Source organism: Panthera leo, chromosome D1, assembly GCF_018350215.1.
Source record: "Panthera leo isolate Ple1 chromosome D1, P.leo_Ple1_pat1.1, whole genome shotgun sequence".
Classification (NCBI taxonomy): Eukaryota; Metazoa; Chordata; class Mammalia; order Carnivora; family Felidae; genus Panthera; species Panthera leo.
In genome coordinates, this window is record NC_056688.1 from 69257032 (window position 1) to 69284226 (window position 27195).

General features: G+C 47.9%; 1 protein-coding gene across 9 annotated transcripts in view; it reads left to right on the forward strand.

Annotated features, from left to right (window-relative positions):
* Window positions 1–27195, forward strand: part of TEAD1 (TEA domain transcription factor 1) — a 259819-nt gene that overhangs the window by 207639 nt on the left and 24985 nt on the right. For 8 of the 9 annotated variants that reach the window (XM_042907370.1, XM_042907371.1, XM_042907374.1 and 5 more), the window contains 3 exons: window positions 758–819; window positions 2464–2588; window positions 18273–18446. In XM_042907370.1, the coding sequence (XP_042763304.1) occupies window positions 758–819; window positions 2464–2588; window positions 18273–18446 (361 nt within the window). Of the gene's footprint in view, window positions 1–757; window positions 824–1340; window positions 1385–1435; window positions 1478–2463; window positions 2589–18272; window positions 18447–27195 lie in introns of all 9 variants that reach the window. The other variant, XM_042907375.1, reaches the window with a different exon arrangement.

The following is a 27195-nucleotide window of genomic DNA, read 5'->3' on the forward strand; positions in this document are numbered from 1 at the left end:
GCCAGAGTCATCTCCCATTATCCACCGAGGCCAGTAGCAGCAAGGAGACTGCTTAAGTCCAGCTCACGGCCACCTTAAGTATTAGTGTCCAGCGGGAGACAGGGAGAGAGGCCCCGTCCCTTCATGGCTTTGGAGGGCAGAGCCCGGGGTCTTCCTGAGAAGTGCCTTCCTGAGAGAGGACGGTGGAGGCGATCCTATAGCCCAGCCCATGCTGGCTTTCCCGGTGGTAAGGGCAGCTAAGAGACCATCCTGCTTGAAGCGGGCCTTGTAAACTGGACGCCGAGGGTGGTCTGGAGATAAAAACAGAAAGGAGATCCTGCCCACCTGTTCTCAAAAGAACTTGAGCTGTTTGGCCAAGAGAAGGAGCCTGAAGCACGTCCCAAACCTTGCCTGGGAGTGGTGACCCCTGACCTGGGTCGTGGCAGGGATGAGAAGAGAGGGTCCAGTAGATGTCACAGCATACAGGAATCGTGCTGGGGCCTCTCCAGCTTGTCCCACTGAAGTGGTGTGAGGCTTGATGGTTGGGTCCCCAGCACCATGCTGGCCCGTCTCAATCAGAGGGAGTCACCGTCTCTGTCTTGGCAGAGCTCTGCCTGGGCTGTGCTACCACCTGCAAGCAGGGAACCTTAATTGGGGGGTGGGGGGTGGGGGGTGGCAGGTTGGGCCCCAGCACTGGGAGACCAAGGCAAGACCTGGGGAGTAGAGTAGCCACTGCTATAGTCTTGATTTATGACTCTGTCCGCCCCTCCGCCCCCAGCGTCAAGCCCTTCGTGCAGCAGGCCTACCCCATCCAGCCAGCGGTCACAGCCCCCATTCCAGGTGAGTCTCCCAGCGGCTCCCTTGTGGAGAATGTCCCACGCAGCTGGCAGCCAGCCCGTCACACTGTGTTCCACGGCAGTGCAACCCCCACCCCCACCCCCCCCACCCTGTAGGTCCGTGGGTGCCCCTCCCTCACCCCTACTCTCCTTAAGGCTGGAAGTCAGGAGGGTCATGGATGTGTCCAGTGCCCCCAGTCTCCGCCCAGGAGCTCTTCAGATGGGTTTTTACAGAAAAGGAAAGCCGGGGGCTTCTGGCTGGCTCAGTCAGTAGAGCATGTGACTCTTGATCTTGGGGTCATGAGTTCAAGTCCCACATTGGGTAGAGAATTTACTTAACAAAAAGAAAGGGAGAAAGATTTAGATATGTCAATTATATCTCAATTGCAAAGTGGGAAGAAAAAAAAAGAAAGAAAAGGGAAGCCCATCACTTTCACCAAGACCCTGGGTCACCCTTGGAAGGGGAAGTTGTGGTGGTTCCTTCCTCATCATAAACAGGCTGGATTGGGCAGTCCACGTCTTGAGAGCAGATAGGGTTTATTTACCATTCCTTATGTCAGTAGGTTTCAGTTCCTTGCACCCTTTCTTTAACGAAGAGTTTCCAGGGAAGGCTTGACCAGGAAACCCAAATCTTGCCGGCGTACCTGCCCCATCCCCCACCTGTGCGCCTGGAGTCACTCAGCTGAACTATCCCCAGATGGGACGTGTGTTCATGTGTTACCCTCTTTTCTGATGCCATGGAACATTCTGAGAGAGAGAGAGAGAATTCTGTAGTGCTCATGACCACAGTCTTAGGAAAAGAGATTGGGGGTTGGGGGGCGCCTGGGTGGCTCAGTTGGTTAAGCGTCCGACTCTTGATCTTGGCTCAGGTCATGATCTCCTGGTTCATGAGACTGAGTCCTGTGTTGGGAGGCTTCTGTCCACACCTGCTTGGGATTCTCTTTCTCCCTCTCTCTCTGCCCCTCCCCTGCTCTCGTGCTGTAAATAAATAAATAAATAAATAAATAAATAAGGGATAGAGGAAGGAAGAAAGGAGGGAGGGAGGGAGAGGGAAGGAAGGAAGGAAGGAGTGAGGGAGGGAGAGAGGGAAGGAAGAGGGGAGGGAGAGAGGAAAGGAAGGAGGGAGGGAAGGAAGGAAGGAGGGAGGGAGAGAGGGAGAGAAGGAAGGAAGGAGGGAGGGAAGGAAGGAAGGAGGGAGGGAGAGAGGGAGGGAGAGAAGGAAGGAAGGAGGGAAGGAAGGAAGGAAGGAAGGAAGGAGGGAGGGAGGGAAGGAGGGAGATGAGCCAACACAAGAAGTGCCCGGTAGTCCCAGTGTCTCAGAGGATCTTTGCAGGATTCACCTGGGCTCTTTCAGCCTCTCTGGCCTTGGTCCCCAGCTGGGCCCCTTATCCAGGGTGAGGTGTCTTCCAACCCTTAAGCTGGGCTGAAGTTGGCCTTGAGAGGAGCCACATGACCATTGTGCCTCCGGGGTCCTTGGCCAGAACCCCACCACCGCCTGACTTAATTCTACCCCTGGACTCTGGCGGAGGGGGACTGTTGGCCTTTCCTCCCGGCTCAGCTGTTGTGCAGGGCCCTGCCCCAGTATTGGCACGAGACCCAAGGGGACGAGGCTCACAGCCTCCTTTAGAGGTGACGATTGGTCTTTCAGGTTTTGAGCCTGCGTCAGCCCCAGCTCCCTCAGTCCCAGCCTGGCAGGGCCGCTCCATCGGCACAACCAAACTTCGCCTGGTGGAATTCTCAGCCTTCCTCGAACAGCAGCGAGACCCAGACTCGGTGAGTGTACTGCGAGGTGTGCCTTGAATCCCATCCCGTTCACCTTCTCCCGCCTCCGCCTTCCTTCTCCTTTCCCCCTGCCTCATGCCTGACAAACAACCTGCATGTAAACGGGCCTGTGGGAGATGAGCCAGGCCGACTTCCAATTAAGTAGAAAGGTATTTGTGTTGACAAATAGATAGAATTTTAGAGCCAAATGCTCTGTGCCTCAAACTCCAGGGAAGGCTGGAGCTGGAAGGGAAAGGCCTTAATAGGCTCTTGTGTTTAATAAAACGTAACAGTAGGTGGCAGTTACTGAACCCTGACATGTGGCTGGCACTGTGCAAAGCTGTTTATATACATGGTCACTTTTTATCCCCACAAAAACCCTACAAGGGCGGGTACCATCTGACAGATGAGGAAACAGAGAGATTAACCTCTCAAAAGTCACACAGGTAATACCTGTTAGATGCGAGATTCCAATTCCTGTCTTTAAAACTCAAGCCTAAGCATTTAGCTTAGTTATTCTATACTGTCTTTGCTTGTTTTCTCAAGATAGCAAGTGGTTCTCTTCTTAAGGAGAAGTAACAAGATGGTATTTTAGCAGTTTGATACAGAACGCGTTGCATTATAATATAAATACCAGTCACAATGGCATCTGGACTCTGTGTGTCATTTTCTTCTTTTCTGTCTTCACCACCCCATCCAGCACCCGCCATACCATTGTTTCTCAGCCTGCGCCATCATTTCCCATACATATGTGAGCCTCCCTTCTTTCCTACCCGATGAGCCCCAGACCCTTCCTTCACTCCCACTCCTTGGCTGTGAGAATGAGCATTGCATCTGTGTGTGGGTGAGCCCACGGCAAAAATGCAGGAATCAGGAGGTTTGTCTTCGGGATCCTCACCAACTTCTTTCCGCACACTCTATCACACCCTCCCCCCACCCCCCGCCCCAGCCCCAATCTCGGGCTCCCAACGCCCAGAGGTCCCAGGCTCCCTGTGAGTTCACCGCCTTGCTGTCATTCCCTCGTCAGCAGAAAGTATCACGGGTGAGTTCACCATCCATTGTAAATACCAGCACATGGAACGATTGGAGGTGACCTCTCCGGGGTGTTTGTACTTGAGCTCAGTGGAGAGCCTCTGATGGTGGCATCAGGGAGACACCGCGAGCCATCACCAGAGTGGAGACCTAGGGGGAGCCTGTGTGTGGACCGCTGACACTTCTGTCTACAAATTGTGAACTCTGGGAGCTGGTAGTAAAATAGAGCCTGCTCCAAAATTAGGGGAAGAAAATGAAGAAAGGGATGTAAAATAAATCATTGGGCCCATTGAGGCAAGTTACTGGGGCCAGGGAGGGAAGGGCCAGCTGGATCGCTCTTCTTACGTGGCTGAGCGGTTTTATAAGAAGGGTGGTGGCGATGGCTTAAAATCTTTCTCTGTGAGAGGCACTGAGATGAACAAACATGAAGATTATCCTCCTGATTCTTTGTTTCTTCTTCTTTCTGGAAAGTACAGAGGATTCTTTGGCCAAAGTCTGGGTTTCGGCCCAGGAATGCTTTTCACTTTGCATCACGTGTGTTTGTATGGCACCTGGTTCCTTACAGAGTACGCTGTAATCGATTATTTCATTCTGTCCCCATAGGGCCCCATGACTAAATTGTTTGCCCTATTTTACAGATGAAGAAACCGGGCCCAGACAATGTTAAGACAACTTAAGATGTTTAGCAAATAAGCAGAGGGATCAGGAGCCCAAATCTATTCCGTTATACTCTTTTGACTACCGTAAACCATCCCCAGTTTTGAAGTTCTCTCTCTTCAGTACACATATCTCCTGTGTGGCAAATCTCTCTCTTTGCATGTGACCATTTTTTAAGGACCAGAACTCCGATGCACTGGGAAGCAAAAGTCCCAAGATGGTAGTTGTTTTCCCTGGTTAAAACACGATAGAATGTTTTATCGCAATAAAAAAATTTTTTTTTAATGAAAATGCTTATGGCAGCCCCGTCTTGTGACTGTCCTCTCCAATCATGGACCCATTAGGGCCCGGAATCTCTAGTCTCTCTTTTTGTTGTTGTTAGTGTTGATTTGGCTTCACGTTGTGAATCCCTAGATTCCTTCAGTCCAATCTGTAAACATTTACGAGCACCTGCGCATGCATGCACGGGTGCAACATCTAATGGGGGGACACACACAAAGCACCAGCCACTCATGAAGAGGTCATTGTGAAGTATGGTGGGGTTTCAGAAGGAAGAGCATCGAATGCCGCGAGCGATTAACGGCACAGGGCAGACTCCCTTGAGGAAGTAACCTTAGGTAGAGGATTGATCTAGCCCGAGGAAGAATAAGGGAGAAGAACATTCCAGACGTAATGACTCTGAGTATATAAAGGAGTAAGTGAAAGTTGGTAAACAGTTTTGTAAAGGCAGGACCCACCACCTCCTTGGAATACAGTCCAGAGATAAGTGTTTCGTACATGTTTAGGATTACACATGATAATCCGACTGGTTCGACTGGATTTGGCCTTTTACCGATGGAGGAAAAGGTTTGGCTCTAAAGACTGGACTTTAGCACATGACTTCAGAGGCCCCGAAATAAATGCAAGGCCTGGCGTGAGTCAACACCCTTGGGCCTCTTGAGAACATAATTATATTTTAAGGGGACACGAGTTGGGGACTGAAAGAAATTGGAATTCATTCAACAGCTACGTTTTAAACACTAACTACATGCCAGACACTGTTTCAGGTGTTAGGGATTCAACAGCAGAGGAAGCTAATCCCCATTGTCATAGAGGCTGTGTTCTAGAGAAGACAAACCAGAAGTGCATACACACACACACACACACACACACACCCATGTGGAGTGATGTTGGTGCTGAAGTGAATATAACAGTCTTTCACAGTGTGAAAATTACTCGTCCTTTAGATTAAAAAAGTATAATTTCTGAAAATAATAATACCATCTAATACATATGTTGGTGTTGCTGGCTTGCGTCATGATTTTAAAAGTATGTCTGTCAGTGCCAACCAAAGCTGTATCACTGTTGTGAAATTATGTCGTTTCCTTTGTAAACACCAGTCTCACTTTTGATGTGGCTCCTCACATTCCTGGGTTCTGGACCCTTAGTTTGCAGGGGTACACAAATGGATTTAATGTGTACAAGTGAATACACGGGGGATTGTGAATAGTAGCATATGGGTTAATTTTAGGAGAAACGTGAGGGCTTGAAGGATGAGTCTTACCGAAGGAGGAAGCAGGGGAACCTTGGGAGAACAAGGTGACTAATTGAAATTTGGGGGGGAGAATTAACAAAACTATTTAAAGCTGAGTGAGAGGGTCTCAAGCACCAGCTTCTCAGATTACATAATGTGTACTTTATTTTGCAACTACAGAGCGCTAGGGTGCTGTTACAATGAATGTAACATTTCGGGCCCAAGGTCACACTGAAAAACGTGGAGCTTGTGGATGGTTTCTTTGGCTCTCAGACTTTCTGTGCTTCTCGGGCTTTAATTTTACTGTATTTTTGTTCCAACTCTAGGAAATTGTAAAGCCATCTAAAAGAAACTCAACTGGTATCTTTTAACAATTTGGGATGTATACAGTGTTTAGAATTTAACATTAGACACGTACACACATACAGATGTGCCCCCACCCCCCCACTTCTTTCTCAGGGCTCAGGCTCCTTGGAGTCACGGGCTTATAGGCAGTGGTGACAAAAGGCAAACAAATAAATGAATGCCCTGCATCTTGTGCTGTTTTTCACTAGTGATTTCTTTCATCTTTATCACAGCCCTGTGAGGTTGGTAATTCTATTCCTTTTTATAGAAGAGGCCTGGAGAGATAGCTGGTTTAAGGGTGGCCGTGGCCAGCGTTGAACCCTGCCGGTACTCTCCCCCAGGAGGAGATGAGGCACGAACACACACTTGTGTAGCAACAGAGGCAAGAGGAGAACCTGGTTTGCCACATCCCCAGTCTAGGGCGGCCTCCCTGGTACCAGCTCTTCTGGAAAGTCACTCTTCGGCGCACTACGCGCATCACCACTGCCGCCACTGAAGACTTCTTCCTGACTGCCATCCCCGGCGATACTGGCTGCTGGTAATATTCCGCAGTACAGTAGAGGCAGTGGCCGACACCGTGCATCATTTTATTTAATCCTGTGACACAGCCTGCCCCATGTTAGGCAGTCACTTGACATTGGACACGGGATGGAGGTCCAGGCCTGCTGACTCTGCAGCCGGAGACGATGACCAAAGAGCTGCAAGATCCACTTGTATCTTCATTTTGTAGTCCGTAGCTCCGCGAAATCTGTGAGAAGCGAAGGAAGAGTAATCCGGGCGGCGAGCGCCCCCTGCTGGCTCTGCATCGTGTACAAACCAGACGGCAGCATTTCCCCAAATCGGTGGTTGTTTATATTGGTGGAAAACCAGCAAGTCAGTCCCTCTGTTACCTTTGGCTCCACTTGAAGCTAAGAGAAAAACAGCAGAGGGTGAAGAAAGGGAGGAAGAATCGAAACGACAAAGACTATTTTAGAAGTGGTTAGTAATGCTTGAAAATGCACTCTTCTGCATGATTTCACTGTTGCGTATCAAAGGACTTCCGAGTGTTAAGTGCAAGATCCTCCACCCAGGGTGGGCTGTTTAGAAGCACCTTGCCTGAAATCTGGCCGAGGGAGCCAGCTGCTCCTTTAGGCGGATGAAAACCTGGGCTCACCGTCTGTGCGTGGGGAGTGGTTTTTCCTGATAAAGCCTAGCCAACTTCCTCCATTCCCTACCCTGGGACGCGGCAGGTTCCTCCAGCCCTCCTGCAGCCCGGGCCACATCCGGCCCCACAGCTGGCAGCCCCCCACTGGTTCAGACTTCCCAGGCACAGGATTGTTCTGGATGCCAGGGCAAGCAGCACCATATGCAGGAAGAGAGTGTGTGAGTTTACTTAGGTAGGAGTTAATACAGCCAGAGAAGGGAAGGCGGTGGATTGGAGAAGGAGGGACAAGGAGAGTATTTATTCTCTTTTGGTTGGGAAGCAGCATTGCTTTGCAGAAAAAGGAGGGGAGCTCTGTGACGGGTACAGGTTTTTCCCTGAACAGGGAAAGCACACCTCGACTCACTATAGCAGCGATGACTGTTGCTGGCACTGACTGAGCTGTTTTAAAAGCACCGTATGCCAAGTATGTTGACATGGATACTGTTCTTCTCTCCAGTCTGTCAGTAAAGGAACAGAGGCTCAGAAACACGAGGGTACGTTATCAAGATCCATCAGCAGGAAGTGGCCATGCCAAGGTTTGGCTCCAGTCGGTGTTCTTAACCACCTCACTGTACCTTTGAAGAAATAAAGAAATTACTCAAACAGAAAGACCGCTGCCTTCCAAACTGTGAGCTCCCTAAGCACAGGCTGGATGTAAACAGTGCCCTTCACCTTGGGTAGAGAGTTGGGCTGGGTCTCCCCCGAGCTCCTTTTCCAACCTGGGACACCATGGTTCTTCTCAGGATTTGGGGCAAAGGAGTAAAAGAGGGAAAGACGATTGCCACCTGGACTTTAGAACACATCTCCCATCATGCTGTAGTGGCAACATGTGTATTCTGGTGGAACGAGAAGGCTCTATCTGAATTCTTACCAGCTGTGTGAGATTGGGGACCAGTGGACTCAGCCTGACTCCAGTCTGTTCATGGACATAATGGTCTTCACTGTATTGCTGTGACAGTGAACGTGAGTAGGATCCCTGGACATGTCGACAGTTCCACAAATCTACTTAAGACCTGAGCGCCTTGTAGTAATGTAGCAGGAAGTTGGGCCAGAGACAAGGAAGGGACCAGGCTCGAGAGGCTGTGCTCACCAGGTGGTTTGGATCCTGTTGAAATTCAGCGGGGAGCCAGAATGATTTTTGTTTTAATTTTCTTTAATGTTTATTTATTTTTGAGAGACAGAGACAGAGCATGAGTGGGGGAGGGGCAGAGAGCAAGGGAGACACAGAATCCAAAGCAGGCTCCGGGCTCTGAGCTTGTCAGCACAGACCCCGACACGGGGCTCGAACTCACAAACCATGAAGTCATGACCTGAGCCGAAGTCCGACACTTAACTGACTGAGACACCCAGGCGCCCCATAGCATGATTTTTTTAAATTAATTATGATTAATTATGATTTGAATACATACACACAGCCCCAAATCTATAAGCATAAAAGAATGGAGGGAGACTTCCCGTCCTTCTAATGCCTATCCTACCCCAAGTAGGTAACCACTGTTACTTTATTGTTGTGAGTCCTCCCAGAGATTTTAATACATATACTGGGTAATGTGAATATCCTCACTCCTCTTTTGAAAGACAAGATGTGGTCGGATGTGTGTTCCAGGAGAATGACCTTGGCAACTGGTTAGAAAGCAGGCTGGGGGAGAGGAGTGACTTTCCAGTCCAGGTAATGTGGCAAGGACCAAACCAAGGCAGTGGCCTGGACATGCCCAGGGGGATACAAAACAGAGAATGTCAGAGGGGAGCGACATCGTGTTGATAAAATTAAAAGGCCTTGGGGATTAATTAGCTGTGGGAGGAAGAGCATAATGGGATGACTGTGTTTTTGAGACCAGGGATGGCGCTGTAATTTGAAGAGCCGTGGAACAGAGAAGAAAGCAGGATTGCTAGGAGCTGGCCAGTCTGCTAATGCTCTTGCTTCTTGTCAAAATGAACTTGGCTGGAGTGGGTATTGGAAACAGAGAACCTCAGCGTCCTTAGGTAGTTGAGCCTAGTAATCAGCTTCTAGATGGCGTGGCCAGATATTTGAAGTTTGTCTGAATCCAAAGCCCATGGTTTAAGGAGGTTGAGGAAATGTAGAAGCAGTAACCACCATTCAGGGAGATCTTATGTTCTAAGCATTCTTCCGTGCATTTCCTCGCAGCGTGACATGGAGGGGACCGGGACTGGGACGATCTTGCGAGGACAAGGATGTGCACCCCAGCCCCACCCCTCCGGGGGGCCCACCTACAGTTCTGCAGGTTACCCCGCAGATAACCTTATTCTTTTCCACGAAGACATGTGGTCACTGTGGCCCCAGGAGCAATTTAATTTTCGTATTTTTATAGCTCCTTTCAACGGCCTAAATTCACAGATCAACGAAAATTCCTTGGTTGGATCACAGATCCTGGTTTTGGTTTGGAAAATGTGACCGGTGCAGCTCGAAGGACATGTACCATTGATGAGGCCTGTGGCAAAAAGAAAGGCAGGTGGTTTGGATGGGGAGTCGATTGGAGAAATAAAGGAATGAGCTCCGATGCAAGGTTAAAACTCCACGGACTGCCAGGAGAATCCCTGCCTGTATCACGGGCAGGGTGAAGACTTAGGGCAGGGTTTCTCTGGAGGAGTTTCTAGGCCCTGCGGTGGCTATTGAGGCAGCGCTTCATCTCAGAATGGGGTCGTGCATTCACAGGAAACGGCTGTTTGGCCAGATCCAGTTGCCAGTCCTTCAGGAGAGAGGCTCCTCCTCGCACCCCAGTTCGTGGCGTGGCAGGTGGATCTCATGAACAGCAGACCTGCCTACCAGCACCTTTTCCTAAACTTGTTTAGGAAGCAGCTCCCTGTGGTTCACACAGAACTGTCCTGTTTACTGTTTCGTTTGCCCTTCACACTGACCCCTGGAGAAGAGCCAGCCAGGTGTCATCTGCGTTCAGATGAGGGAGTCAAGACTCAGAAAGGTTAAGCAACTTGCCCCAGGCCACACCGCTCGGCAACGCCAAAGCCCGGCTTCTAATCCCTGTGTTGTTAATGGACGCCCCACGTGCTTGGAATAAATGGTCAGAGCGCACATTTGGCCTTCCCGGTTCTCCAAGGGAGGCTACAGCTGGTCCGACGGTTGGCTGCGCCCAGTGTTTAAATGCTTCTCCCCCAGGTTTTTCTGGAAGGACACAAGTGAGGCGGTGTTCCTGGGTGACAGCTCAGTGTGGTGTGCTGTGGTTTTCCCCGCTCTGTCTTGCGTGCTGCCCGGCGGTCCCCGCTGCCCATCCTCACCCAGCTGTACCCTCTCACAGCGGTGGGTGGTTTACCCTCGTGTGGGAGCTGCGCTGGGCACTCGCCATCCTTTTTCATTGCCATTGGGGGATGAGGCAATTGAAAGCATCTGGAAATCTGGGTTTTATGGACGTTTCACAGAGGCCCGGCCAGGCTCCCATCTGCTTTCCGGGGCGGGTCAGCTCCCCACGCCCGCCTCCTGCCTGGTTGCCGTCCCCGCGCACGGCCCACGGGCCTTTGCACCTGCACCTCTGCGGGGAAGTCCCGCTTCTCTCTGAGAAAGCAGCAGCCCCTCTCTAAACGTGGTGGTGGAAATGGGAGGCAGGGCCGAGGGGGTGCATCCTGGTGTGAGATCTGGGCAGGAAAGACCCAACTTGCTCCTTAGTCTTTGCTCTCAGTGCTGTTTGTTTCTGAGAAGGGCACAGGGCAGGGGACGAAGCCAAGTAGCCAGGATAGGGCTGGTGCCTCTGAGCCCTTAGCTGAGGAGAGGCCCTACCGGAGTTTGAGCCCAGCCAAGCCCTGCCCGTCCCCCCACGGCCTCCAGGCGCTGAATGTGCAGGTCATTCTGGTTGGCTCGGCCCTACAGCCACTCCCTGCAGGGCCCAGGGGTTATCGCAGGTTGCCCAGGCTGCCCTGGGGGAGGGGTGTCTGGACAGAGCCCAGGCAGGCGAGGGACAGGAAGCAAAGGTAGGTGATTTGTCCCTGTTCTGTTCCAACTTGTACATTAGCATCCCTTGACATGAGTTATTCATCTTGGTTTCTTTAAATTCCTAAGTGGATTATGATTTTTCTGGTGGTATTATTTGACAGCAGTCATTTTTCAAGGTTTTACTACGTTCTTCAAATACTTGGAATTTTTGAAACAAGTTTAGGAAAAGACCGCCATCTTTATGTCGGACGGTGTAGTGCAGCTCTGGGTGTGTCTGAGGAAGCGGCACCAAGGCCTAGGGCCAGGGGTTTTCTCTCCCCCTTTTCACAAAAAGGGAACTGCCTCATCAGAGGTCCCTGAAATAGAATCCGGTAGCAGTTCTTTTTTCAAAAAGGAGAAAAAGTCAAAATCAAACCCGAGTGGCCACTTTGGGGAGTCTGGTTTATCTCATCTGTGGTGATGGGCACTTTCAAGGACAGGTTCTGCGCGCTTCAGAGAGCGGACAGTGACCAGTCTGAAGGATAATAACAAGTTATGTGTAAGCACAGCACTATGTATTTCCCACACATTATCTGCTTTAACCCTTGTGATGCTCCTTCAAGGTGGGTTCTCTGCTTCTCCCACGTTCCACATGTGGAAGCTGTCCCAGAGGGCTGGACCCCACCCCCCATCCCCAGTGACCCCCACCAGGAAGTGGCACCCGCGCCAGATTTGGCCACAGACCCTGACTGACTCCAGAGTTCGGGCCCTCGGGGCTCCCTCTGCAGCCTCCCCAAGCAGCAGAGAGGAGAGGAGAGCCGGGAGCAAGATAGAAAGTGACTTCACAACAGATTTGGGAGAGGAGGAAAAGTCCTTTGTTCAACGTTTTTTTTTTTTTGTTTTTTTTTTTTTTTTTTTTAATTTTTGGGACAGAGAGAGACAGACCATGAACGGGGGAGGGGCAGAGAGAGAGGGAGACACAGAATCGGAAACAGGCTCCAGGCTCCGAGCCATCAGCCCAGAGCCTGACGCGGGGCTCGAACTCACGGACCGCAAGATCGTGACCTGGCTGAAGTCGGACGCTTAACCGACTGCGCCATCCAGGCGCCCCGAAAAGTCCTTTGTTAAACGCCCAGGGTAGCTAAGCCCAGGGTAGCTAAATAACCCGTTGCAAGTTAGCTTTGTTGAGTTTTTAGGGTAACATTCACCTTTGTCACTGTTTATACTGCTGTGAAGAATGGCTAGAGGGATTGTAATGACGAAAAGAGAAAATGAGCATGTTCCCAAGTCAAAAGAAATCTGTGTATTAAGGTTGTGTCAGGGGCTGCCAAGCTGTGAGACCTCCTTGATCCAGGTGGGACTTTGCTGGTGCAACATTGGTGTTTTTGGTGAACCGTCCAGGCAGACAAGGGTGCCTGTTTCTGCTCGGTCATTCTGAGGAGTTGAGCCATAGGAAGGCTCTGTGATCTGACCAAGTTCCTTTTGAGTCCAGGGAACTGTGGCCAACTAGAATAAACATCCTGAAGCACAAGTCTTAATATTTTTGTTTCCGTTTATAGTTCTTTCTCTTCCTCAAAAAAACTCCATGATATTCCAAGATAGTTTCTGATTGGCTGTTTATTTAATTTAATAAAGTCATATGTGTGCTTTGTATATAAGCCAAATTGAACCAGACTCAGCCTATAAAGAAAAGCAGTGGTCCTCTGTCCCATGTCTTCCCACCTCCTGGTCCTTCTTCTTAGGGACAGGCACTTATAAAGCCTTTCAGCTATTTCTTTGTATGTTACTGCCGTATTCCCAAATAACATGATCATACTGTATATCTCAATCCATCAATTTTGGACATTTTTTGTTGACTTCTCGCTATGGAAGACCACAACTTAGCTCTCTAAATAAATTTAGCACTTTTTTCCTGCCCATCCCCCAGTGTGGTTACGTCACAAGTTTTGGTTTGGTTAACACTCAGCGTTTGTATCACAAGCCTGTAAATTTTACATACAGCATGGTTAATGTGTGATGTGTTAGAACCATTTTCTTGATTGTAAACATTTTTTCCTGGGATTTGTCATTGCCTCTTTTTTTTTTTTAATTCAGTTTTTACATGCCCATACAAGTTCATCCTCAACGTTTCTAACAGAGTTCTCATACTCTTCTCCAGATGGTCGCATAAGTCAGGGGATCTTTCAAGTCCATTGTCCCCTTGGTGGCACCCCTCTGGCTCTCCATCCACCCTGGACCAGCTGCCGTCCAGGTCAGGGGCCCAGCTGCTAGCCTGTGCATTCTCTTACCCCTCTTCTGGATTAGGGCCCCATCTCCCTCTTGTGATTTATTCCCTCATTTTGTGAAAACATCCTCCGGCAGCTAGCTGGAATAGTTGGAGCCAGGGCTAATTTTCTGAAACCTTTACAAACCTGAGTGTGTTCAACTCTCACTCAGACGTGATGGATAACTTGTTTCTCATCTTGGTTCCCAACTTAGACTCGTGAACCCTTATTCACATCCCGTGAGTTCCACCTCTGTTCTCCTTGCTCATGAGTAACGCTGTATGGTTAGTGCTGGAGAATAGTCATTCCTATCAAAAGAGCAGGTGAATGCTGATTTAAGTCATGTGATACGAGAGAGGAAATGTTGACTGTCTTTATTCCCGACCTGCTCTATGGGAATCACTGAGAACATTTATTTACATGGGTAAATACATGATTCTGACTGTGGAGGCAATAAACTAGCTCCATATGGTCACTCTATAGGGTCTGTGAAGAAAAGGGTTTTGTGCTATTAGCTCATGGATTCCCTGTGTCTAGCATAGTGCCTGGCATAGAATGGGCCATAGGAGTGCTGGTTTGTTCCACTGAAATCCACAAAAGAAATATGCAGAATGAGCACCTTTTCTGTAGTTGTCATTGAAATGTTGATAATCCACACATCCACTGACCACCGCAGGAGACTTTTTTTTATCATTGAACAAACCAACGCTAACCTTTTTTGGTATCGAGGCAATCTAGTCTTAGGCTTTAGTGTCCATGACTTACTGACATTCACCCTGTTTCTGCTTATACGTTGCCCCCAACACTTAAGATTTTTAGTTGCTGCTACTGGTGTTGTTTTTGCCAATATTTGTTTCCTGCCCTATGTAATAGAATTGCCCTTTTTTGGTGCTGTGTGTCACCTTTAGCTTTGGGGAAACCACCATTGCTGAAAAGAAAATGGGATTTGTATGGGAAGGAGGAAGGGAAATCAGGTATTCACCCTGGCCTTCTTCCCTTATAAGGAGAACTGGCAGGATGGGAAGTAGTTAGAGCCTTACCAAATGGTTTTTAGAGTTTTGATTGCGTCAAAACTTGAACCCAAACATATCCAGTAGATCTCTTCCTTTCAGTCTTCTGGATTTGGGGGCGGAGGGATTCCTAACCTACCCAGGTTGAGTTAAGGGGAGAGGGAAGGCTGTTTGTCTCACTGCTGTGGTCTCCAGGATACCTTCTTTAGTCCTTTGTATTCTTAGAAACAAAGTCACCTCTTGGCAGGAATCAAGCCACCCAGATGCCAGCAGTCAGGGTTTGGTTTCACGTCACCAGCTTTGGAGAGGCAGTGCCCGGTTTCCTTTGGCAAAGACAGCCTGCCCTTCTCCGTTCATTTCAGCCACTCGGGCACAAAGGTAACTTCCTCAAAATAGAAACCTTAGAAGAAGAGTCTGTCTGATGCATCTGCGAATCATTATGTTTATCCTGAATTCTAATTTAACTTCTTAGAATTTTGCAAACACGAGTCAGCTTCTTTCTCTTCTCTTTTCTCAAATCAACCATCAGAAAACATAGATGTGAGTGAGTGAGAAGGGTCTAGACGTTTTCTTCTGGGAGGCGGTATGGTTGACGTTTGCGGCAAATGCTCAGGCTGTGGCATTGACAGGTCCAAGTTTTATTCTTAACTCCGGGACTATTCCCGGAAGTGTGACCTCAGGCAAGTCTGTTCATCTCTGAACTTCCATTTCCTCGTGTGTAATGACCTTAATAAAATGCCCCTGCAGTGTCATTGTGAGGCTGGGATTACCTGAGGTCACATATATAGAAAGCACGTTGCCCGGAGCAGTGAATGGATACAGCGCTTTTCCGTCCGTCGGGCACAGGAGAGGCCTACACCCCGGGAAGCTCATTGTGAGTGGGCCACAATCGAGAATTTGAACGGTCACATGGCTTCGCAACTTGCTCCCAGCTCTTGGCTTACCTGTGCTTATTTTTTCTTTGCTGGGCAAAGGGGTAGCGAAAGCACGAAAGTTCTTTTGCCTCTCCCCCCAGGATGGAGTCACCTCACATAATAGTAAACGACAACAGTAGGAATCTCAGCAGCTACAGTCGGTCCAACACCTCTTATGGGGGAGGCCCTATGCCAGGACCCTCTCTGGATGATCACCTTTCGTCTTCAGACCCGCCGTGTAGCATACATGGTGCGTCCTCGTTGCCCATGTGAGCAAGCTGGGATTTCAGGTTCTCATCTGGCTCCGGGGTTTTTGTGTTCAGCCATATCTTCATGGCCCCCGTGAAAGTGTGGTAAATTTTGCCCCCCGTTCACCTTCCTGTCCTCTTGACGTGCAGAGGTCCTGGGTTCCAGCAGGACGCTGCAGGGACCCTAGCCGTCGTGAGCCAAGAAGACTGCAAGTCCCAGCTCCTCACCTACATCCCAGCTCTGGCTGCCTGTGGGTGGCTGCCAGGGAGGAAGAGCTGGGAGTGCGGTGTTCTGCAGAGAGACTCGGATTCTATCTGCAGGTGTCCCCATAGCTCTGCTTGTGGTGCATCCTTGCCCAGAAACTCACGGCCTGCAGGGGGCACACGAAATGACAGAAACGGTGCCGCCCGGACAGGGCCGGGGAGGGCTGGGAGCTGGCTACCAGCAGAGGTTATTAAGAAGGGTTGGGTGGATGGACACGCACTCGGCCGGTCACCTGGATAAAGAAAGAACAACGCCTTTTGCCCTCAGCTCTCAGAATGGCGGGGAAGTAGAGAAAAGATGATGTGACAGCATTTGGGAACATTTACAGAAAGGTCAGAGACACTCCACTGTGTGGATCTCAGCTCCCTAACCTGGCAGTGGCTTTGACTTTGTTTTTAAAATTCTCTTCCGGTACAGGCATTGTCTGTCCTTGCATAGTGGTCCCCAGCCCCCAGTCTCACCTGAAACCTACCAGGTAGCTGGGCAGAGGCTGGGTCCGTGACAGAGCTGAACAGGTGCGCCCTTTTTCATTTCCCCTGGTGCCTTTTAGGGATTTTGAAGCTTTGGTAAAGATCCCATTCTGATGTTGAACAGAAGAGGGGCGTAGCCTTCTCCCAGAAGATGCTGGGCCCTGGCCGCCATCTCCTTATCTCCAGCACTGTGAACAACTGCCATCGGATGGGGTGTCGAGCCTCCTGCCCTCTGGTCCTGTGGCCAGAGGTCCATGGTCTGTGTAGCAAGTTATGGATTTAAACCAGCATTTCTTCAGGATGTATTTCTAGGGTTTTGTGACCACACAAGTTTAGGAAACTTTGGGTTACACTGTTAAAAACTGTTTTTTAATCATGCTAATATCTACTGTGAATCTCAAGGGTTTTTTTTTAAAACAGTAGCCAGTAATACTAGCTAGCATATATCGTTTACTGTTCATTGAGTCTGTGAGCCTAGTAAGCTCTTTCTACGCAGTTTCTCATTTAAACCCCATAGCATCCCTGGGAGGTAGAGGCCAGCACCTTCCCCATTTTAAAGACCGGGGAGGCACTTGTCTTACCTGGTTTGCCCTGGGCACAAAGCTTTGTGCTCAAGCAGGCTGAGTCCAGACCCCATGCTCTTAACCAGGATATGGTACTCTTCTGGTAGGCAACCTTGACCAAGCCTTCTTGTATTTGGGACTCCTCATTCCCCAATGGGATCAGTACCCCGAAGCACTCTAGTTGGAGAAACGTCCGTTTAAACTTAAAAGGTAAACAGGGGCTGCTCGGCGAGCAGGGGCATAGAATTTCTTGTATGAGTCCTGTTGGGTTCCGCTCTCCCCGCAGCCCCAACGCTCCACCCCCCCAGATGTGTTTGTGTCACGTTAGGTTGGTGTCAAGTGTCTTTTCTGCAGGAGAGGCAGGCACAGAGGACCTGGAGTAGGAAGTGGAGGCCAGTGGTTCTCAAACCTGGCTGCATATTGCAATTCATGTAATGACCACTAAAAATTGCTGATAGCTGGCCTCGTTTTCTGGGATTTCCAGTGAGTCCGGATGGGCTAACCAGGCACTGGTGAGGTTTAAATGTTCTTTGATAACCACTGGTTTGGACAACTCCTTTGTGGTCCAGTGACCATGTCTTCTACCAAAGCAAGGAGAAGAAAGGGTCTCTTTTCTAAGTTAAACGACTTAACAGGGTTTTGGTTGGTTGGTTGGTTGGTTGGTTCGTGACTGAGTGGCCTGTGTTCTCAGATTACTGGCCCCTTATAGCCTTGTACCATGAATCCTCTCCATGGCCTGTACTCCTCACCCTAACTTTGCACTGACAACCATGTACTGACCAGCCCCTCTGCAGAATCTTTAGACTGATTACTGAGGAGAATGGTGGGAAAGAGGCTCGGCACTCTTACTCCCTTTGGAGGAAGTAGGTGGGTACCGCTGCCCAGAGCACTGCATCCGTGCTGTTGCCAGGGGAGCTGGGGCAAGAAGTGCATTCTGGGCGATGCTGTTAGCTGACCACACACACACACTTTTTGTTGGGCTTAACTGCGAATATTGGGCTCCAGAGGGTGTTGCTGGCATTCTCACTTGCATCAGATGAAACTGGGTGAGAGGATAGTTTCTTGGTTCGGTAGTTAAAATAACTTCAGCTGTTATTTACTGCTATGTCTCCAAAAAGCCCTTTTTAGGGAAAACATATGCCCTTGTCAATGAAAGACAATGATTGTTTTAACCCTGAGCTATAATGGCTTTTCTTAACGTCTTCATGTTTTCAAAGGCACAGATCCTAGGCTATTCAAGGCGTTAATTCCAGGATTTCGAGACTATTGCTCTTTTTTTCCAGTTCAAGATGGATGTGCCCCAGGTTGATCAAAGGGTTTGTAATGGGAATGTTTCTGTTGGTTTCTTACAGTACAACAAACACCTCTTCGTGCACATTGGGCATGCCAACCATTCTTACAGTGACCCATTGCTCGAATCAGTGGACATTCGTCAGATTTATGACAAATTTCCTGAAAAGAAAGGTGGCTTAAAGGAACTGTTTGGAAAAGGCCCCCAAAATGCCTTCTTCCTCGTAAAATTCTGGGTGAGTAAGACATTGCTGTGGTCGCGGTGGATGTTGTCTGAATGGTCGCATCCTGTGTGTGAGCGCGGAGCCTGTGCGCGTGCATCCGCAGGAGCGCCTGGGGGGCCATCCCCGTGCTGACCTTGTGATACATCCTTGGGTACAGATGCACCCGGGCAGCATCTAATATCCCTGCCCGAGAAAAAGAGAGATGGAAGGCCTCTTTGGGCTTCAGGGCTCACTCGTGCCATGGCCGTCCTCACAGACGGCTGGAGTCGTGATAGAGGACATGGGGCACGACGAGACCCTTTCTGTTTCTTCTCACTCCATTAAGCAAAACGACCTATAAATTCCACTGGAGCACAGGACCTGAGGCAAAATGGGGCGGGGATGGAGATAAAGTTTCATGCTTCAAGATTTTAGAAGTGTCGGAGAACCTGCAAAGTGGCTTTTCCCCGTAGGTCCCTCATTTGTGCTTTAAAACACCGAGGGCAGATCCCCCCAGCTGCTGGGGCTCGCTCTGAGAGAGGTTTTCTGTTCTTTTCTCCACTAGTCAGGCTCGAGCCAAGAGACTGCTAACAGGTCACAGGCATGAGTACAATGTGTGTATATTGGAGGCAGCGAGACACCAGAGGGCCTGTTAGCAGTGAGTATTTATAAGTCATCCGTCTTTACAAAAATAAAATCACTGCAAACGTTTGCACTCCTTAGCATGGCATTAAAGGCCCTAAGTGAGCTGGTTCCAGGGGGTTCTTTGCTCTCCATCCTGTGCCCAGCAGTTCTGTGTGTCTGATGGATTTTTTTCCTTTTCTTCTCTCCCGTGGGGCCAGCTCCTCCTTCCTTTGAGATGGTGGCTCCTTTATTCTAGCACCTTCCTCACTTAGGCAGACCATTGATTTTCCTTTTACTCCCAGCGCATTTTGCAGTTAATCAGGTCCCATGCTGGGTCATAATTACTTGGATGTGTGTCCCACTCCCCTCTGGACCCAGGCTACCTCCGGGGCACCTCACTCATAATAGGGCTGCCGTTTATTGAATACCTGCTGTGGGCTAGGAGCCGTGCTAACGCTTTACACTCATTTTATCCAGTCCTCACAGTGTTAAGTGGGATTTGCCTCCTATCCAGCTAAGAAAACAGAGACTCAGAGATTACAAAGGACAGGCTACTTGTAGAGGGGGGGGCCGGGTCTTGTAATGAGATAAGTTTGGCTGTTGTGCCTCTGCCTGATTTCCTGGCTGCCTCATACCCTGTGAGCCCCAGCCGGTCAGGGGCAGGGCGCGGGGAGGTGGCGGGGGGGGGGGGGGGGGGGGGGGGGGGGGGGGGGGGGAGTTCTGTCCACTGAGGACTCTCCATTTCTCCAATACTACGCAAACGCCTTACACAAACAAGCCCAACGAATGGGGAAACGAATGAATAAATCAGGGGAAAAGGTATGTTTTAAATTTCTTGGAGGAGAATTTACATATTAAATTTAGTTTGTTTTGTTTCTTATATCTGTCCGTGGCAACTAGATTTCATTTTTCATTCTTCTGTATTAAATTTGGATTGTTGTGGAAATAGCCTTCTACTCATATTAATGTTCTTGGGACAAGTAATACATATGGGTAACCTGAATAAGGAAAAATCCCTTTCAGATTGGGGGCTGCCACTAGAGATTTGAATGGTCACTGGGGGTCAGTTATTATATGGTAACATAGCAGTTTTCAAAGCATGGCTTAGAGTCCCCTGGAGGGTTCATCCATATACTTTCAATGGGCTGAGAAGGCCAAAGCTATTGTCATTATGACACTGGGACATTATTTGGCTTGTGCACACTGCTGATATGCACTCTGAAGGTTCAAAAGAAGTAGGGTAAGGGGTGCCTGGGTGGCTCTATTGGTTAAGAATCTGACTTCAGGTCGTGACCTTGCGGTTTGTGAGTTCGGGCCCCACGTTGGGCTCTGTGCTGACAGCTCAAGGCCTGTGGCCTGCTTCAGATTCTGTGTCTCTCCCTCTCTCTGCCCCTCCCCCACTCATACTCTGTCTCTCTCTCTCAAAAATACATAAAACATTTAAAAATTAAAAAAAAAGTAAGGCAAAACTGCTGAAGCTTTAGCTTAATTGGGCTGGTACTCACGTACAGTTTCAAGAAAAAGAGAACTAGTCACACCAAGAATGTCCTTTATGAATTGTATTACATCTTGAACCCAGAGTACACATGGCAAATGAATGCAGGGAGCCTGCCTGCCACATCAAGGAGAACGGCTGACAATATTTATTACCAAAGAGAAAATCCTAGCTTTCTAGAAAAAATAAGGGTTTTGGAAAACTCATATCCACCTCCGTGAACTTGACAGCTTTCCAATACTTAAAAGACTTGTCTGGTGAGATCCACAGCCAAATCAACAAAAGTGACTTTTTGGTATTGTGTAAGATAAACCAGTGGATTTTAATGTAACCACGTATGAAAAGTTCACGGATATGGTTTCAGATTCCACACTGCAGCTGCGTTTTAAGAAACTGTCGCTTGTTAAGTTTTGGTATGGTATGAAATAAAAATGACCACAAGTATCTGAAGAGCCTATTGAAGTACTCTTCCCTCTTCTAGTTCCCTATTCATGTTAGTCTGGATTTTCTCCACGTACTTCAACAAAAACAACACATCGTGACAAGTTGAATGTAGAAGCATGTTTGGGAGTCTAGGAGTTTACATGAAGACACATGTCAAATACATTTGCAAAGTATGAGACAGTACTACTCTTCCAATTTTTGTCTTTGTTTTTTAAAATATGGGTATGTCCAATTAAAAGAAAAAAGATGTAATGAGTTTATTTTATTTTTTTTTAATTTTTTTTTTTAACGTTTATTTATTTTTGAGACAGAGAAAGACAGAGCATGAACGGGGGAGGGGCAGAGAGAGAGGGAGACACAGAATCGGAAGCAGGCGCCAGGCTCTGAGCCATCAGCCCAGAGCCCGACGCGGGGCTCGAACTCACGGACCGCGAGATCATGACCCGGGCTGAAGTCAGACACTTAACCGACTGAGCCACCTAGGTGCCCCAATAATGAGTTTATTTTTTAAGTAGGTAACAAATAGGGGTGCCTGGGTGGCTCAGTCAGTTAAGTCCGACTTCAGCTCAGGTCATGATCTCACGGTTCATGGGTTCAAGCCCCGCATCGGGCTCTGTGCTGACAGCTCGGAGCCTGCAGCCTGCTTCGGATTCCATGTCTCCCTCTCTCTCTCTGCCCCTCCCTCACTCACGCTCTGTCTCTCTTTCTCTCTCTCAAAAATAAACATTAAAAAAAATTTTTTTTAAATAGGTAATAAATCTTTTTAAGATGTTCTCAGTTTAAATTTCCAATACAGAGAATACAGATAGGTATAACTGACAGAAACAAAAGCCCCTTGAGGTCCTCAATAAGTTTTAAGAGCAGAAGGGGGTCCCTGAGATCAAAAAGTTTTTGAGAGCCACTATTGTGAAGGGTATAAAAAGAGGCCATTCTACTCAAGTTGATTATAATTAATCAGAAATTGTAGGATCCGATGAAAGGAAACCGTTTTCATTACTTTCACGTTAAACAGTATTGGTTTTTAAGGTTAATAAGATTTCGTATAATTAGCATGTTATTTGGATATAAAGTGGAATGGAAAGTGCTTAAAAAGTTATTCTTGTTTTTGCCTCCAAAGCAAAAACTTGGGATGATTTTAATAAACGCTTTCAGTGCTGGGCCCCTTTGGTCATGAATCCCCAAGGAATGAAGTCTAGATTGTAGCGTGTGATTGCTGGTAGGAAGTGTCCAGTTTAGAAACAGTCACTCTGGGATTAGATACTAGTTTATTAAATTAACACTTGCAAGATTAAAATTAAGCACTCCTATGAATGTGGAAGGAGAGTTCACTCCTTGAGTACAATTGTGAGCAGCACTTAACCTTTATAAAGACATTCAGTCGCAACCACGTTAAAATAAATGGGGAAAGGCCATTTGAATTAGGTTTACAATTTGCTGCAATTTGAAGTTGCACTGGCTTCCTCCGATGCCTCAATAAGAATAAATTATACTTAGAATATCTATCCTTGGGTAGCTGGTGTTTCTAGCAGGTGTTTCTGAAGCCGGTTTAACACTCCCTTTGAAATATTTTTTGTATCTGCAATTTGCTTAGTAGATTTTCTTATCTTTGCGTGAATTCAGTAAATTTCAGCAGAGATCCTGTACCCGATCTCCTTTATTCTCCTCCCTTTTTCCTCCTTCTCAAAGTGCCTGAAGTCTCTAGGGTGTCAAAGTCAGGCTGACTCTTCATTTGCCCCTACGATTGCTCCTGAAGCTGTTTTCGGAATGTCGGGCCGGCCACCTGCACCCTGGACTCAGTCGGGCTAGGCAAGGTCAGGAGTTTGCTGCGGAGGAAATACTGAGCGCTACCCTCCGAGTGCCTGTACTTGGAGGCCCGAGCTGTGGGCACCTCCGCCCTTGGCCAGCTGACACTTGAAGGTGAATGGCATGGTGGTGTGCCAAGCAGCAGTCTTTCCACTGTTCGGAGGGTGGAAGACCCTGACTGGCACCCCAGGACTCAGGTCCCCAAACATAAATGACTGGCAGAGGCAAGGGTGCCCATGTGGGTGCCCCTCTACCCTGTTGGCTCTATAACCCCTCATGCCTTAATGGGGTGGGGCACCAAGGGCCCGTGTGGATGGCTGTATATCTGGTGAGATCTTTTTTTTTTTCTTTTAAGAGCCTTATTGAGGCATCATTTACAAACCATAAAATCTACACCTTAGAAATCAGTGATTTTTAGAAAAATGTACAGAGTTACATAACCATCACTCTACTACAATTTGAGCCTGTTTGTATCAGTCCAGCAAGATCCCCCGTGCCTGTATGCAGCCGTTCCCTGTTCCCGCTCCCAGCCCCAGACAGCTACTGATCTACTTTCCGTCTGTACAGATTTGAACCCTTCAGTGTGCAGCCGTTTGCACCTCGCTTCTTTCCCCCACAGTGTTTTGAGGTGCAGCTATGTTACGGCACGCCTCTAGGTAGCCTCTTTCTATTGCCTGGTACTAGCCCATCGTGTGGACATACTGCGTTTTGCTTATCCATTCACCAGTTGATAGACTTGCGGACTGTTGACCCTTTAGGCTTTTCTCCAACAATGCCGGTATGAAGTCTTTGTGTACAAGTCTTTGTGTGGACGTTGCGGTTGCGTGTTCACCATCTTTCTTGGCATTTTTCCATAGCAGTGGAATTGCGAGGTCACATGGTAACTTCTTGCTAACTTAAGAAACTGCCCCAGGTGTTTTCTTAAGTGGTTTCGATTATTTTCCCTTCCCACCAGGTGAGATGTCAAGGGTCACTCACCACCTCCTTCAACCATTATGGCGGCCAGTATCAGGGTAGGGAGAGATGACCTTGAACGCTGTAGATGGATGAGGGGCTGGCTAGGGGGACCAGCAAGACACAGGGCACATGTGAGGTCCATCCAGGTGAGTTCAGGAGTGTTCAGGTATCTTGAGGTGCTTTGCAGCTGGGCCTTCACTCGTATGCGAGGCATAGGTGGGCGACAGATTAGGAAAGACAAGGAATCGGGTTTGATCGTGTCAGCAAAAGGAAGCAGTCAGTGCTTTTAACCATTTTCAAGCCAAGAGAGTATTCAGATTCTTTTTACTAAGAGTTACAGCGACTTTATTTGCATTTTGCCTTCTCTGTTTTTATTCTTTATCTTTTTCTTTTCATGACCCTCTCCTTATTTCCTTTCTCTTCCTTCCTGCCTCCTTTTCATTCACTCTTGTGCATTTTAATTCTTTTCCATATTTAATTACAAAGAGAAGAAGAGGCTTCTGCAGGAAGGGGAAGGAAGGGGCTTCTCACTTTTTCAGCAGTTGAACGTGACTTAATGAGTTCCTTTTTTGAGCCAGGCACTATGCCAGGTAAACATGTCCTTGATATTACTTAATCCTTGTGAGGCCCGTGTGATTTTTCCTACTTTACTTTACACATAAAGAAATTGAGTCAGGGAGAGGCAGAGTGACTTCTGCAAAGTCTTACAGCTAATCAGTGTGGGATTGGCCAAACTGAATCCACACTCTTTCCGTGAAATCTGTGCGTGGCCTCTGCAGGGGGCACAGCTCTGTCCCTAGCCCCTCTCCTGGCCTGATTTCGCTGGAAGCGGGTGACGGTAACCGATGGGAAGCAGCGTGGTTTCTGGCTGAAGTCAGCCCTGTCATCACGGGATGCCCTGGTGCACGTTACGTGGGGGCAGCCGTGAGCAGACGCTGCTACCAGGAAGTTCAGGTCGGACCTCGAGTTTTCTTAGAAAAACTGATACCTCACTGTTAGCAGCCTTTGGGGTGGGGTTAGGGGAGCAGCAGCTTCGTGTTTACATTATGATTCCAAAGGCAATATCGTAACATTCTAGACAGTCTTGGAAATATATAATTTTTCATTCATTCCTAAGTGTACCATGAATATAAGACATGTTTATGTAGCTTGAATCGGGTAATACATTAAATTAAATCTGGTATCCGGCTTTTCTCCCTTACCAGACACCCTGCCAAGTGGCCATATGCCATTATATCCCTAATTACCTTTTTTTTTTTTTTAGTTTATTTATTTATTTTCAGAGAGAGCGCTCACGCGAGTGGGAGAGAAGGAAAGAGAATCCCAGGCAGGCTCCACGCTGTCACCGTGGATCCTGATGTCGGGCTTGAACCCACGAACTGTGAGATCATGACATGAGCCAAAATCAAGAGTCAAACCCTTAACCGACTGAGCCACCCTGGTGCCCCCCTAATTATCATTTTTAATGACTACACGGTATCCGATTTGCTGGTTAAATAAGAATTTAATTATCCTTATTTTATTAAATATTGATAATATTTGTGTGTGTGTGTGTGTGTGTGTGTGTGTGTGTGTGTGTAAATAGCCAAGGTGCTGTTTTCTAAGGCAGTTGAGCGCTGAGTAGAACAGGCATCTGCATCCAGCGTGCATGGACATAATTTAAAACGAAACAACTTTCAACTGTCACTTTGCTTTTTGAATTCCTCTTCGCCTGCAGTTATTTTTTCTTTCTACTCAAAGACCTTAATCCTTCCTCATTCTCTAGAGCAACTTTTTTTAATGTTTATTTATTTTGAGAGCAAAAGAGAATGCACACGAGCTGGGGAGGGCCAGAGAAAGAGGGAGACAGAGAATCCCAAGCAGGCTCCGTGTGTCAGACCTGAGCCCAAATCAAGAGTCAGACACTTAACCAACTGAGCCACCCAGGTGCCCCCTCTATCGAAACTATCAACGAGGTTAAACATACTGTTTCACTCAACTCTGAGACCTATACTTGTTCCCATCTTAGCAGTTCTAGAAGTGGGATGCTGCTTAGAGCGGACACCATCAGTGCCTTCCTGCCCCTCCAGAGCTGTGGTCGTCCTCACCTGCCCTTTGTGACCTGAGCCAACGTGGGAGGCATCTCACCAGCCCCCTGTCGCCTTAGTTAAGTCTTTTGTACTAATAGCGCTTTGGACGACTAGTGCGCGTCTTAGCTTAAACTTGAATCCCTACTGAAAACGTCTCGGAAAAATTACAGTTAGGTGCAGGACTGAAGTTATGATCGAGGAGTGTGGAACCAGACTGGTGAGGCAACCCTTGCACTGGCAGAAAACCAGACATTTTTTCCCCTTATAAAACAGTGATGGATTAGGTGCTGTGGAGGCCCTAAGAACAGAACAGCCCCATCCGCAAATGGACCATTTCCGCACCGAGATTCACGCAGATGGGTTGCCAGTGATACGGCAGACAAGGCAGCTAATTTCAGATAAATGCCAACTGTCTTGGGATTCACCATCGGATTCCCAAAGCTAGACAGGTGTGGGTGTGATTCCGTCGTGAGTCCCAAAAGACAGAAATCCAAAGTATCACTTGCAGCTGACTTTCAAAAGAAGTTCCTTTCCAGCCACGTGTGGTTTCCTGAAGGAAGTAAACAGAATTATGGGTTTAACCAAATAAGAAACACAGCAAAGCTAATATTTTTTGAGGGGCCTCAGAATTCTACTCTCTGTCCTAACAGGGTATTCAAGTGTCAAGCTTGGGGACTCTGGTTCAAAGAAAGCCACGTATGGGGCGCCTGGGTGGCGCAGTCGGTTAAGCGTCCGACTTCAGCCAGGTCACGATCTCGCGGTCCGTGAGTTCGAGCCCCGCATCAGGCTCTGGGCTGATGGCTCGGAGCCTGGAGCCTGTTTCCGATTCTGTGTCTCCCTCTCTCTCTGCCCCTCCCCCGTTCATGCTCTGTCTCTCTCTGTCCCAAAAAAAAAAAAATAAATAAAAAACGTTGAAAAAAAAAAATTAAAAAAAAAAAAAAAAAACAAAGAAAGCCACGTGTTACCAACACGTTACTGATAACCTTGCAGCCTAAAACTATTTAGAAGAATAATTAGTATGATGAAGACTTAGTCTTAAACTTTGCTTGGAATAATGAGTAATGTGAAAATGAAATTTTATGGACATGTACCCTGTTGTTAAAGAAAAATTTTATACGCGTTTATATAACGTTTCTTTTTTCTCTCAAATTATCAAATCAGTGGTATTTTAGAAACCAAGGTATATGATGCTACCCTGTGGTTATGCGTAATATTTTGCTTTTTAAAATTCTTGGAATTGTGATCATTCAGTCGAAACAATTAACAATAAATAAATATATCTATAGTCGTTCAACTTTCTTAACCTATTTTTCTGGGGGAGGAAAAAGGCTAGTTTTACTAACCAGAGCAGATGTGAGAAGGCTTTACAAAACAGAAAGAGAAAGTGAGT